Source organism: Dermacentor silvarum, chromosome 6 (assembly GCF_013339745.2).
Source record: "Dermacentor silvarum isolate Dsil-2018 chromosome 6, BIME_Dsil_1.4, whole genome shotgun sequence".
In the NCBI taxonomy this organism is placed as follows: Eukaryota; Metazoa; Arthropoda; class Arachnida; order Ixodida; family Ixodidae; genus Dermacentor; species Dermacentor silvarum.
This window is the reverse complement of record NC_051159.1, coordinates 117194978-117210221: the sequence shown is the minus strand read 5'-3', so window position 1 is coordinate 117210221 and position 15244 is coordinate 117194978. Positions and strand designations below refer to the sequence as shown.

The window sequence follows — 15244 nt, the reverse complement described above, 5'->3', positions numbered from 1 at the left end:
CATCAGCATATCTTGCTATACATGTTGGAAAGTCAGGTTGCTGAGGCAATCTGCTTGGAAGTCCAGCGAGTACGCTGTTGAAGAGAAGCGGCGACAAGACGCTGCCTTGCGGTACACCGCATTTAACAGGGCGAGAATCACTTGTTGCTCCTACAACACGCCTTTTCATGTGGCGCTCAGATAGAAAGTTATGCACGAAATGAAGCAGTCGACCGGAAATTCCCGCATTCATAAGGGCCATAATAATCGCCTTATGGGGAACCGAATCGAAAGCTTGCTGTATGTCCAGGAAGAGCATGTATGCAGAGTGCTTGTTTTCTCTAGCCGACTCTAGAGATGATACGAGGTCTGCTATGCTATCGGGGGCTGAACGGTGACGAAGAAAGCCGCTCATGGCATCAGGAAAGAAATTCAGCTCTTGTAGCCTGCCATCTAGACGAAATAGTACCATTCGTTCCATCAGCTTCATAAGATTAGAAGTTAGCGATATTGGCCGGTAAGACTTTAGGTGTTTTGCTGGGCGGCCGGGCTTTAAGAATGGCATCACCACGGATGATTTCCAATCATTGGGGATCAGAGACGTTCGCCATGCATACTTCGTTATATGCGTCCAAGACATTTTGATGAAAGGACTCATCGATGTTTCGTAACTCCTGGTACGTAACACCGTCTTCACCAGGGACGGTGGAGAGTCTGAGCGCGTGATGCAGCTCCTCGAGAGTAAAGTCTGCTTCATCCATCTGGCAGGCTGGACCATAGCAGAACGTTGTGATGTTTTGACTTGTCAGAGGATTAAGGTCATTGTTTGCGTTGTCACTTGACATAGGAGGTACGAAAAGGTCGGCAAATGCGTCCGCAAGACTTTTCGGAGTCCGGCCAGTCGTTATGCACAAAGCAGCTGTTAGATTCTTGCAGATCTCAGGAGTGCGGAGAGCCTTCAGTATTCGCCAAACATTTCCAAAACCATTTGCCGTATGCAGCGAACTACACCATGCTGCCCAGCTCTTTCGACGAAGTTGTTTTGTGCGCCGACGTATGGCTGCGTCTAGGCGGTTATATACCGTCCAATCGGAGCTTCATTTAGAGCGCTGCGCTCTCCTGTAAGCGCGGCGTCGACAGGCGCGTAGCCTCAAGAGCTTAAGATCAGGGTTCGGTTTATCTATGCCCCGCCGTCGTCTTACGGTAGCTTGTTGAAGACACTCGCTCACCAGTTTAAACAACTTGTCGTGTGATGGAGCCTCTGAAATCAGCTGATGGCTTGCGTCTAGCACCTGAATACTAAGCAAAATAAAAATTAACGTAATACCAAGGTCTGTATATAAATTATCCGGCATATTTATTCAAGCTATCGATTAGTTAATCAAGCATGAGATCACAAAATTTATTTTAAAAACTTGCACTAGGGGAGACTGAAAAATAGACTCCATCTTTAAAGCAATGTTGGAAGTTTTTTAATAGCTTTGATATCTTATGCAAGTCTTTTAAAATTCAAATGTCTTTCTGCATTATCATAATATGTTCTCGTAATCTCATGATGTATCATATGTGATGCCCGACAACTTTGGCTCATAAAATCGCAACGACGAATTTTTTTTAGTTGTAAAGCTTACGCATAAATAAATTGTAAGGAATTTGTAGGAATACACAATATGCAAAGAAACAGATACGATGAGACGAATTGGTTGTGTTGTTATCTCTACATTTCTTTATGCTGTTTCTTCCGCTTGATTCTTTCCAATTTTAAGACACATACATTGCGCGGGCCTCGTGTTTTCATCTATACGCGGCGACATTGTTTCCTCGCATGTCTGAAGATATCACAGAGAGAAAGATAGGGAAAGAAAGACAAGTAGGTTAGCCAGTGTAAATACCGGCTTGCTACCCTGTACTGGGGAAACGGGTAAAGGGAATAAAAGCTAATAGAAGAAACAATTTAAAAAAAATTAGGTAAGCGATATCACAGCCTCACTGAGCTGCGACGTAGACGCCGATTAAAGAATGCATAGAGACTAGGTTTTGCTTCGTTCGAATAAAATCGCAAGAATTCGCGTTGGCTTTTGCTGAATCTGAGGTGAAAAATGCTCCGCTGAAAATACCCGCAATGAGAAGGCAATGATTTCTCGTTAAACACAAGATCTATACGCTGTCATCCACACCGATTCCAGGTGAATGAAAGTTTTCGAAAAGAGACTTGTGACCTTGAATAGCTTGAGCAATCAGTGCTGTGACGTGACTGCAAGGTCAATCAATCTGGGATGCAAAGCTCCGGAAACGATGAGGCAATGTAGCACGCACCTTAGCAGAGTCAAAACACGACACGGCTAAGCAGCAGACAGGGTCGACGGTACTCGAAAAATTGGTGTCCGTACTCAGCATCACGTTTGTACCAATAATTACTGGTAATTATAGTTGTCTCAGTGGCCATCACAAAATTAACAAATAATTCCTAATGGATCTACGCAACAATATGGGCCAGTAGGGTGAACCCGTCTTGCTCTACAAAACACACAGACGCGCGCGCGCGCGCACGCAACGTAAGCACGCACATCAAAATTTGAGACGTGCATAAATGTGTATACCTAAACTTTTCGTAGCGAACAAACCATCGGCACTCACTGCCACTGAAATAGCTTCCCTCTGTAATGATGTACGATGGTTTCCGTGAAGACAGTTTACCATGTCATCGAGCTGCTTCCAAGGATTTACCCCAGCAATATCAGTAAACATCGGTAAACTCCGCTGATGCCCTCGCTGTATTCTCTTATTTCTGTTCGGAATGTTCGCAACGGTTTTTTTTACATTAAACACGCCCGAAAACAGACGTATCTCGCGCCACTTACGAGAATTGGCGTCATTTCTCAGATGTCGAATAAAAGCAGTTCGAATGCAGCGTTCAGTACTAGCGTCCCCTCCATTTTCAGTTGGAGGCGCTTTACAAAGTTATACTCCAGTATTCATTGCTAAACATTTGACTGTTTCATTGGCTCGTGAAAATGACGTGACACTTATTTCATCGAATGGTGCTTATTTCTATATATTCTACAGTGTCTCTAAAAGACACAAAAAGCTATTGTTGCCTTTTTGTTGCCGATGTCTTGTTCTTTTTTTTTTCTCGCTCAAACAGCAATTATGATGGTTAAACTCCCTACCTTTTCCGTCTCAGTTCTATCTCTTATAATAAAAGAAGTCTTGAAGATATCAGCTACTCCTAGCGGCTTACAAGAAATAAATTACTGCTGTTACAGCGTCTGACATCCAATCAGGGCCTGCGGCAAGCGGGAAGTACAACAGAACGTGGCACGTGGCACAGGCAAGAACGCATATCGATGGATGATGCGAGACGCGGCGCAATCGTTCGACGCATCTCGGCGCTACGCGAGATTATTCCTGTGCCCAGGAGGTGGTTAACATCCCACTTAGGTGGAGATCATGTTACCGGCAATTATGATTACTAGAACTCGTGTGCGGGGAGCAATGACAACGCAGCGTGGTATGCGGAGGCGCACGGCGTACTTCTTTTTCTCTACCAACGATCTTTCTCACCCTCGGGAGTGTTATCAACGTTACTCAGTACTGTAAATTCAGTAATGAAGATTTTTAAATGTGCTGTCCCGACACTATCTTTGCGGTTTCTGGCCTCGAAAGTGTCAATTTCGTGACTCTCCGAACGCAGAGAAAGGAATGCACTTTGGGGCCCGATAATAAGTATGCGAAAGTTATTTACAAAGCAACCAGGTTATCTTTTGTTCCACCCTTGCCCTCAGACGTTTATCACGCGAACGTAAAACTGGTAGCGATGCTGCGTGTATGCGGCAGAACCGTGGGCTGATTGTTCTCTCACAGTTGTCATTGTGTGGTACCTATAATTCCAGCGCATCGCGCTTGTCTGTTTGCAATGTACAAACTTAGTGAAGGTTCATTTATGAGACAGGGAGGCGGTAAAAAGTAAATTATAATACACGTACACAAACGTCATTACCACGCATATACAGACTACCGCTTAAATAAACATGATCTCACCTAAGCTAACTGCGGCGCACGTAATCCTTAAGCTACTTTGGACCGTTTTCTGCTTGTTATAAGGTACTTAAACTGTGTCACGAAAGGACGTAAAACTTCTTTTACATGTCTACTGAAGTATATGACACACGTTCCTCCCAGTCGCAACTACCTCTTCCATACAATGCGTTTCACGTCGCCATTCGGTCACATATCATGTTTAAGCCAAAGCCAGTTTTGCAAAGCTCAAGAAACGGCTTTATTGCAGGCTGTCACTTATTTATTGAAAAGTTACTCGATTAACCGCAGCAACTGCACACGATGGAACAGCGCGCCTCGAGTTGTAACGACCTTGCTGAGCCAGGCTCGTCCAAGAAAGATCGTAAAGAGTCTTGTAAGAAGCGTCGCCATATAAATTAATAATGTAAACAAATAAAAGCAAGAAACTTCGGTAGCCACCATATTGTTGTGAGTATGAGCATGCCTTACATAATAGATTACGACATGTCTAATGTTGATAGCGGAAGCCCAGATGTGTAGTGGGTATTCCCGTTCAACGGAAGAAAGGCCCAGCCAAGTCGCTTTAGTGGTCATATCGGCCACACAATTTGTCGTGAGCGTCGGGGAAACATTTCAGATAATATTATAGTTTACGAGCCATATATTGAATTCATTATTCGCAGCCTATTTATTTCTGCGAGTTCTACCAACATCTCAACTCTAGTGTTCCTAGAATCGATGTCGTAGTTGCCAATTGCTTGCTCACAAGCCTGCTATTTCTCCACTTTTGAATTGAAGTCACCTATGGCTACAGTATATTGAGTTAGCACCTTTTTCATTGTTAATTCAATATCTACAGGAAACTGTTATATTTCTTCATCATCGTGACTGGAGGTGGGGACGTAGGCTTCTACAACTTCTATTAAGCTTTATTACGACGACTGCTACCCTCTCAGTAATGCTGTAAAATTCATCAATGTTGCCCGCTATGTCCTTATGGACTAGAAATCCTGCCCAGAATTCTCTCTTATCTGGAAGACCTCTGTAGCAGAGGACGTGGCCGTTAGTCAGCACTGTATAAGCCTCAGCAGTTCTTCTAACCTCACTAAGGCCAATAATATCCCAGGCAATGTAATGCCAGATAATTCTTTAAATAGCCCTGCTAAGCAAGCTTCAGTCGATAAGGTGCACGTGTTGAACGTTGGCAGGTTCAGTTTCCAGTGGCGACCTGACCGGATCCAGAGATTTTTTGCATCCTCTGCCGCTTCGCAGGTCTGACCACCGCCTTGGTTAGGAGGTTCCGCAGACGATGGGGACTGAGGGCCATGGGTTGATTGTAGGAGTCATGAGGGAGGTGGTGGCCGAATAGAGCACCAGGGAGGCAAATTCCTGCTCTGGTGGGTGAGTGACTTTGTTGAAGCTTAGTGGGCCTTCCTAATTTCGTTGCACCTGGACTAGTACAGCCCCACTAGCTCTCGGCGATATTTTTTGCCGGTGTCAGGCGCCACTCTATGCCAGAAAATGTAGTGGACTGGAGGAGAATTCGAACTTACAACCTTCAGATTTGAGGCCGGGTGTTCTCCCTCTGCTCCAGCAGTGGACCTGGAAACAACAAGAAGTGGACCTGGAATAGCCCTAGTAGGGAAAACAAGGAGTGAAATAGTATTCATACTCTCTGCCGATCCCAGCATAGTGCAGGATGTAAAAGTTTTAGGTAGAGTAAAGTGCAGTGACCATAGCTTAGTGAGGTCTAGGATTTCTCTCAATTTGAAGAGAGAAATAATAAGATTAGTCAAGAAGAGACAGGCCAACCTAGACGCCGGAAGGGTAAAAGCAGACCAATTCAGGCTGGTGTTCGCAAACAAATATGCAGCTTTAGAACAGGAAGATGAAGACAAGATAGAGGTAATGAATGGAACAGTAACTAGGCTGATCGCAGAAGCAGCAATTGAAGTGGGAAGTAAGGCATTAAGACAACCAGTAGGTAAGCTCTCCCAAGTAACAAATCACCTAATAAAGAAACGACAAACCATGAAAGTGTCAAACTCAAGAGATCAGATAGAATTCGCTGAACTGTCAAAACTGATCAACAAGAAGAAAGTCAGAGATTTTCGAAAATATAACGTGGAAAAAATTGAGGAAGCTGTAAGATATGGACGCCGCATCAAATCAGTGAGAAGAAAACTTGGCATAGGACAAGGCAAAATGTATGCACTGAAAGATAAGCAGGTTAATATCATCAGCAATTTTGATGACAAAGTAAAAGCAGCGAAGAATTCTCTACTGACCTGTACAGTTCCCAATCAGCTAAGAGAGAGAGCAAGGAGAGGAAAGGCAGGAAGGTCAACCAGAAGAGCGTCCGGTTTGCTACCCTGCACTAGGGGTAAGAGAAAGGGGGAATAGAAAGAGAAAAATAGGGAGAGAATGAGTACAGCGTACACTTGGGACGATATACAGGGACACTATAGGCAGTCTCTTAAACCGGTGCACTTCAAGTACTGTACTAAAGCACACATCGCTTTTTGTGCCAGTGACGGGTGTAGTCACGGTCCGAGTATCTTTGACTCAGAGAACGGTCTCGAGTCCAGCAGGTTTAAAGTTGTCCTGACAGAGAGGCGTTGTACGTCATAGCGAGGACAGGTGCTTAATAGGTGCTCGATGGTTTCCTCGCACATACAGGAGTCGCACATCGGGCTCTCGGCCATTCCCATACGGTATGAGTAAGTTTCGTGAACGCCACTCCCAGCCACAAGCGGCACAGGAAGGTTGTTTCGCCGCGGGAAAGGCTAGATGGCAGTTGTAGTCGTAGCAAGGGGTTCAACTTATACAATTGGCAATTGAAGGCACTTGAACTCCATAAAGCTTGTGACTTTTTGCGTGCAAGCAGACGAAGTTTACTGGCAGTGTCCGCCCTCGCCAAAGGTGTCTTCGTGGGGTGTCTTCGTGGGCTGATCGGGCAGCCCTGTCAGCAGTGTCATTGCCGATGATGCCACAGTGAGCAGGAATCCACTGGAAGACCATGCTGTGCCCTGTTTCCAGAGCATGGTGATGTACTTCCCTGATGATGGATATCATCTGCTCGTAAGTTCTGTGATGTAAGGCTGACTTGATACTGTAAAGGGCTGCCTTAGAGTCACAGAATATGACCCATTTCTGTGCCGGCTCTTCGGTGACGTAGGTCACAGCTGCATGGAGGGCTGCAAGTTCTGCCGACGTAGATGTAGTCATAAGTGATAATTTAAATTTAACTGCTACTTGCTTGTCTGGAACGACGAATGCGGCAGTTGAGATGGTAGGTGAGGTCGAACCATCGGTATATATACGTATGTAGTCGTGATATCAGACATTTGTCTGGTGCATCAATAGGAGCGTCAGTTGCTTCAGAGCCAGCGATGGATGATTGGCCTTCTTGGTGATTCCGGGAATAGAAAAGTTCACTTGAGACTGTCGCAGGCACCACAGGGGAGATGAAGGCTTCGCCGCCGGTGTAAAGGATGACGGTATACACTCTTGATGGGCGCTAATCACTTTTTAAAAGGTCGCATGAGGTCTCTCCGCTGGCAGGGAAGCTAAGTGATGGTCGGGGATCCTTGACAGATGACGAATGTGCGCTCTAAGGGAGTCGGCAGGTACGTGTGTCTCGATCGTATGGTCTCTCGCGATGGCTATTGTTGCTCTTGTTGATGTGCACTGAGGCAGCCCTAAACACGTGCGTAGGGCTTGACCTTGTATGCTCTCAGGAGTGCGAATGTTCGTCTTGCATGTATTTGACGAAACTGGCAGACTGTAACGAAGGAGTCCCAGGAACAGTACCCTGTACAGCTGCAGCATAGAATGAACTGGTGCACCCCAGTTTTTCCCGCAGAGAAATTTAAATACCTGAGCAATAGCAAATAACTTCTTCTTCAGGTAGACGCAGTGAGGGGTCCACGAGAGATTGCGGTCGATGATGACACCCAGAAAGCGATGCGTCTTAACATAGGACACGGCTTGACCGTTGATTGAAACAGGATACAGGGACATTTGTTTGCGCGTAAAGCTAAACAATGCGCACTTTTCTGTAGACACACTGAGGCCGTGTTCTCGTAGGTAAGACGCCGTCATGGTTGCCGCCCGCTGAAGCCTGGCCCGCACCTGACGCCGAGTCACTGCAGAGGCCCAGATGCAAATGTCGTCGGCGTATATAGAGACATGAACAGTCCGTGGTAGATAGTCCACAAGTCCTACTCCAAGCTACTTTCATTCGAAATAGTGATGAACAGGATACAGAGGCTCCTTCAATAACTAGCGATGAAGTTAGAAGGGCCTTGCAAGACAGGACCAGGGCAGAAGCTGCTGGAGAAGATTGAAGAACAGTCGATTTAATCAAAGATGGAGGAAATATCATGCTTGAAAAGCTTGCGGCCCTTTATACGCAATGCCTCAAGACTTCAAGTGTACCACAAAGCTGGAAGAACGCCAACATTATGCTCATCCATAAGAAGGGAGACGTTAAAGACTGGAAGAACTATAGACCCATTAGCTTGCTTGGGTCTATGCTAATGTGTTGTATAAAATATTCACCAAGATAATTTCCAATAGAATCAGGGCAACACTTGACTTCAGCCAACCAAGAGAACAGGCTGGCTTCAGGAAGGGATATTCTACGATGGATCATATCCATGTCATAAATCAGGTAATCGAGAAATCTGCGGAGTACAATCAACCTCTCTACATGGCTTTCATAGATTATGAAAAGGCATTTGATTCAGTAGAGATACCAACAGTCATAGAGGCATTGCGTAATCAAGGAGTACAGGAGGCATACGTGAATATCTTAGCAAACATCTACAAGGATTCCACAGCTACCTTGGTTCTCCACAAGAAAAGTAGAAAGTTACCTATCAAGAAAGGGGTCAGGCAAGGAGACACAACCTCTCCAATGCTATTCACTGCATGCTTAGAAGAAGTATTCAAGCTCTTAGACTGGGAAGGCTTAGGAGTGAGGATCAACGGCGAATATCTCAGCAACCTTCGGTTTGCAGATGACATTGTCCTATTCAGCAACAATGGGGACGAATTACAAGAAGTGATTGAGGACCTCAACCGAGAAAGTGTAAGAGTGGGGTTAAAGATAAATATGCAGAAGACAAATATAATGTTCAATAACCTGGCAAGGAAACAAGAATTCAGGATCGCCAGTTAGCCTCTAGATTCTGTAGAGGAGTTCGTTTATCTAGGTCAAATAATCACAGGGGACCCTGAACCTGAGAAAGAAATTTACAGAAGAATAAAATCGGGTTGGAGTGCATACGGAGGCTTTACCAAATTCTGACTGGGAGCTTACCACTGTCGTTGAAAAGAAAAGTGTTCAATCAATGCGTTCTACCGGTGCTAACCCATATGGGGCAGAAACTTCTAGGTTAACAAAGAAACTCGAGAACAAGTCGAGGACCGCACAAACAGCGATGGAACGAAAAATGTTAGGCCTAACGTTAAGAGACAGGAAGAGAGCAGTGTAGATCAGAGAGCAAATAGGGTTAACTGATATTCTAGTTCAGATTAAGAGGGAAAAATGGAGCTGGGTAGGCCATGTAATTGGGTAGGAGGAATAACAGGTGGACCATTAGAGTAGCAGAATGGATACCAAGAGAAGGGAAGCCCCGTCGAGAACGGCAGAAAACTAGCTGAGGCGATGAAGTTAGGAAATTTGCAGGTGCAAGTTGGAATCAGCTAGCGCAAGACAAGGGTAATTGGAGATCGCAGGGAGAGGCCTTCGTCCTGCAGTCGACATAAATATAGGCTGATGATGATATTTAACAAGCTTCGTTCAAAGATCTAGCCCAATTGCGCGAAGGCATAGGAGACGACCTGAGTCAGTTTCCTCCGCTGCAAAGCTTTTGGTTGCTATATTACAGTGTTACAGCTTTAGAAGTGGAACTGGAATGAAATCATCAATGACGATAACTGAAGGCAAGGCAAGTCAAAATATGGTGATGGGTACGTACGGAAAAACAGCACTGTGGCAGTTTCATATGTTCCCCGATCTTTAGCCCTATTTATAGTGCACGCTGAAAATGTAGCGCAGAAACACGATGCTACTGACACAAATAGCTAAAAATCGACTAAATATTACTAAGGGGCCCCTAATATTTGTCTTTCACCCGAAGATGTAGGCCATAAAGACAGAAATATTTTCGCGCGCGCGGCAAGAGGTCCAGATGCCTCTCGCGCTCATGCCCTTCTGACGTAAACCGTTTCCCGAAGACGGTCGTAATGGTGCCTCAACAGTCGAATGACACAAAGGTTCAGGACAGTTTCTTTTCGCAAATAGGCCAGGTAAACACACATGGTTGGCGCTTAGTACGTTTCTTTGCACACCTGCTGGAATACTGGAAATTGCGTTCTGTCAATCTAAAGGATTGCGAGAATTCGAATGTGTGTCAATGGCGAAGTTGTGTTGCATATTGACAAAAGACGTATATAAAACACGCAGGCGAAGACACTTCTGCGTTACAGCGCAAACAGAGCTAGGCGTGGAACAACAAAGATAAGTTACGAAAGGCCAATGGATAGGTACGAGGTATTGAAGGGAACCAACACAAGCGGCACGAAATTCAAATGATGTTCGGATGCTGCATCGCGGCATAGGAATGCGTAGTTGTTACGAACGTGAAACCAATGCTTCAGCTAGCTCTCGTTTCCTCATTTTCCCTCACTGACTCAACTCTGATAATTTGGAACAGCTCCGTTGCGATTTCTGACTAGGTATTTGATGCGAGATCCAATATATTTCCTTTAAAGTTCAACGAAAAAAACTTGTTAGGTGGCAAACACATGTAACACATTTGCAACTTATTTTCTATGACACATTCCTACAGCGCCGACATGCGCATTTGATGTTTTCCGACGACCGTGTTGTTATGCCGCCATAGTAAGTTCCACTTGGTTATCAGTGAAAGCGGAAGTACTATGGTATGGAAAACGGGAGCTCTGTGGTATGTTTTCCTAGACTTTGTCCAGAAAAAACAGTTTTTGGCACCTTTCGTGAACAGATTATCTGGGACGTCCAATGTCGCTGCGTCAAAAACGTGTCAGAATTGAGTGACTGATTGATTGAAGAAGAAAGCTTCTCGAGTTTTACGTGCCAAAAGCACAATAGGATTACGAGGAACTCGGTAGCGGGAGACTCCCGATTGATTGTGATCGCCGTAAGTTCTTTGAAGTGAACCTAAATCTAAGTACTGGAACGTTTTTATTCTTCCTTCTTTAATTTCGCCCCCATTGAAATGCGGCCGCCACCGCCAGGTTAGAACCCACTACCTCGAGCTTAGCAGCGCAACGCCATAGCCACTAAGTTATCGTGCCAAGTCGTCCTTTGATCGAGTGATTGATTGATTGATTTATTGATTGATTGATATACTCAATGTCCTAAGGTGGAACTGTTGCTATCAGAAATGCCCATCAGACTGTGTAAGAAAGCGTGTGTGAGAGCGAGTGTGTCGGGAATGCGTTTCATGCGGCTGCCGCTCCAGTTTAAACAAAATTTACACCAATTGCCTTGCCCTTAGAAGCCAAGTCATAGGCTATCCAGACACACCAAGTTCTGTACTAACTTATCTCTGACCTTTGCTGCCGCGTAAACTTGCTGGCGCCTATAAGTACGGTTCGGGTTATCTGAAGATAAGGCACATGCGGCCCTTTGCAGAATGAATTATCAGACTATTTCAATATATATTACGGCAGGTCCAAGAGAGATATCCCGCAAAACCCCTCCTATGGCTGGGCTTTTAGATAAACTTTCTCTGTCGTGGTGGGAGATAGTGTGGCATCACAAAGATGCTTCAGTACATTTGACGTCTCTTAAAGGACAGTTGTTGCTTTCATTGCTGTCAAAGCTGTTAAGCAGATACAAGTAACTATAGACGCGCGGCTCTTCGTAACCTACTCATCGCAATCGCGCCAACCTTCCAACTTTTCGAAAAAGAAATGTCCGGTCTTTGTTGTTTTCTTCTCACCATTCTTCATGCAACATCTACTTACGTTCAAGGTAAGAGATCACGTTCTGCATGTGGAAAGTTTGTTAGCTTTTGTGTTAAATTTGTTATCAAAGTTCATTGACTGATTCGTAATGTTTAACGTCCCAAACAAGCAATTGGACTATGAAACACGCTGTAATTAACGGATTCGAAGTTATTTTTCTCCTCTTGAGTTTCTCTCGGACAGGATAACATATTAAAGTGCGGCTGGAGCCCTGTTTGAGGAAATGGATAAAGGCAAGGCAAATCGGGTAAAGTATGACTTGCTATTGAAGCTTCACATGCGAAGCTTCAGAATGAGTTCTTTAACGTGTGCCTATATCTAACCGCACGAACGTTGATGTACCGCCCGACTTCCTCAATAGCCACCGATCACTAGAATTTTATTAGAGCTACTTTTTTCTTTGGTTCTTCGCTTATTATGACTTACTAATCTGTAATGGAGTACACATTTGAGCTGGTTGCTACATGTTATAGGTATATTGCGTAAGAGCATATGGGTGAGGACAAACGGTACGAATGAATACAGTTTCGTCCGTTCATTCCACTTGTACTGTGCGTAATAATAATCACACATAGCACATCAGTGATCTTGTGAACAAGCTAACTACGTTTTCTTTTTTTTTTCTTTTTTCAGGCATACCTTACTACAGCGGCGCATTCGCCGCGTCCGGCGAATTTGTGCGAGCGAATTTTGTAGTGAACGGGGTACACAGAGACTACGAACTCTCAGTTTTTGAAGAATTATACGACAGCATTGAGAAGAAAGCTACTTTTAGAGTAACGAAGAATGGGGACGTCATGACCTACGTTCAAGACTTTCGCACTAAGCGCAACTACCTGATACGTACTTATGGTAAGAGGTTTTCTTACATCAATCTACAACGTTGGACATTTAGTCGTTGTTATAGAAGGCGCGCGATGCAAGCAATTACCGATCGTCTCACTATGAGGCCACCGTCGGTGTGGTAAAATAGTCTACATATGTCAGTAAAAAATCCTAACCAAGTATGATAGGAAAAAAGACAGACAATGAAGTCAGATTTGTCCCCTCATTTTTTTTGCTCCATTAGACATAAGCGACTGAAACAGCGAAAGGCGCAGCGCAGGCTCACGCAGATTTCTGTTGAGTGGAGGGGGTCGAAACAAGCGCGCAAGAATGCTTGGATAATTACGCGCGCTTTGACTATTTTCAATGTCTTTTTTTATTTTGTTTTAAGACTGATTGATTGATTGATTGATTGATTGTGCAGCGCTATTTGAGGGATGCGAGAAGCTGATGGCTCCTTACGCAATATTTAGAAGTCTCTCCGACACTTTGACAAACAAAAGCAAACCAATTTTTTTTATGCCCCGCAAATTGGAGCATGTAATGGCAAATGCACATGCGTTCGCGCCAATGTAACGGGTGTGTTAGTTTAACGTTAACAAAATTTTAAAATCACCTGTGGAATTTAGCACTAATCTACTTATTGAGCTGGAACACTCGAAGAGGTTTGCATTACTTACCCTAATAATCAATACCCATATTTGACTAATTAAAAATTTTATCAACTTTTAAACTATATAATTAGTGAACATATTACCATACGCGAGTTGATAGTCATTTTACAAAACATATCAACTTGGAACGAATTTTCAAGCTAGCACCAGTTTAGATATAGGCGCAGTCAAACTTGCGTAAAAATGCACTGTTGATCCACTTACTTCTTTACCAAAACGCCTTTTTATGCCTTGAAGCTCAAAGGTTACGGGAATGTTAACCCGTTTCACCACTAATTTTGGGAACGCATGTCTCGAAACTGGTGTCATCTGCAGATATGTCTCCAAATGTCGCCTGCTGCAATTCTTAAATTGCAATATGCTTCGTAAAATAATTAGTATAAAAGCCAATTAGCAAAAAGTTTTCAATTAGTCAAAGATTCACTTTCATTTTTGTGTACTCTGAGAGTAATCCAGCTCAAGAAGTAGAATTGTGCGACATATCATGGATGATCTTTTTAAAATTCGTTACCGATAAAATAAAACACCCGGTATATTGGGCTGACTCACTTAAAGCCAGCGACCGAATGAGAGTCAGATCCAATATATGTGTTTGAATATGAAATATTTAAAACATCAGGGTGCGATGCACTGATATAAGAGCTCAGCGGTGCCCTATGCCAACCTGCTACGGCGCAGTAAAAAGCGAAAGCATGTTGCCTGAGCTGCAGCTTATCACGACAAAGAAAAGCGAGCTGTTCGGCATTATCGGGTTGTCGTATAACATCACTCCGATAATTGGTGACATCTGAGTCATGCATTATGTCGCTCTATCTTGTTACGCAGAACGGCTCGCATACGGCAGTAGCTCAGTTCCCTACAACAGCGTACCTTGCTTAAACTGAAATTAAGCTCAATGTTTATTCTGGAAGGACGGGTGGTGAAGCAAGCTGTAAGAGCAGTGGGTGTATGCGCCGCTAAGGATCTATTCACACAACGGAGCCAATCGCGCCTTCAGATTGCGGATTGTGCGTCGCTACCATACGTCACCATACGTCACACGTTGTTGCGACGATCACTCGATCCCCGTGAAGCGATTCGCAATACCCCCTAAAGGCGAACCACCTTTGGGATTTTCAGGAAGAAATAAGGATAAATCTGCTCCCGAAGCGCCTTAGTTTGGCAACAACAATCTTCAGTTCAGTCCAAGTCAGTCGTTGAACTGAAACTCTCGCAACAAACGCCTGTCTCGTATTATTAGCTAAATTCTCGCGAGTGAACACACGGAAGATTCCAACGTGCTGGCGCGGTCGTCGTTCGTACTTTGGGAAGTGAGGTAGGGTTTGGTCGCGCGCGTTGACGTCTTCTTTGTCCGGTGTCGTGTGAATGCTGTCTGCAAAGTGGCCCCATGACTGCCGCACGACACGTGATTGATTTCTCCGCTATACCATCCGTCCTGTGAAACTAGCGTAAACTGCAAGGTATTCATAAGTCTTGCTTATGCTACTCGTTTGAGGAAATTTTGAAAATGCGATTCACCTTTGGATCCCTTGCGCAAACTGTAGCACTGTTCAAGTCGGTCATTTCTCCCACGCCTTGTGCTAGAACTCAGTAGTTACAACCTCGCGAATGACACCAGTTCTGCTCTGTGTTGTGTGCATGTACTTTCTGACCCACAACTCTCGTCGTTCGCCATATATCGTTAAGGTATTTGCGTCTCTCCCTTAGTACTCGTTTTCCAGTTA

General features: G+C 44.4%; 1 protein-coding gene across 4 annotated transcripts in view; it reads left to right on the top strand.

Annotated features, from left to right (window-relative positions):
* LOC119456850 (uncharacterized) overlaps positions 1-15244 on the top strand; it is a 191821-nt gene that overhangs the window by 143048 nt on the left and 33529 nt on the right. For 3 of the 4 annotated variants that reach the window (XM_049669422.1, XM_049669423.1, XM_049669420.1), the window contains exon 2: positions 12655-12873. In XM_049669422.1, coding sequence (XP_049525379.1) covers positions 12655-12873 — 219 coding nt within the window. Of the gene's footprint in view, positions 1-11839; positions 12029-12654; positions 12874-15244 lie in introns of those variants that run through there. The other variant, XM_049669421.1, reaches the window with a different exon arrangement.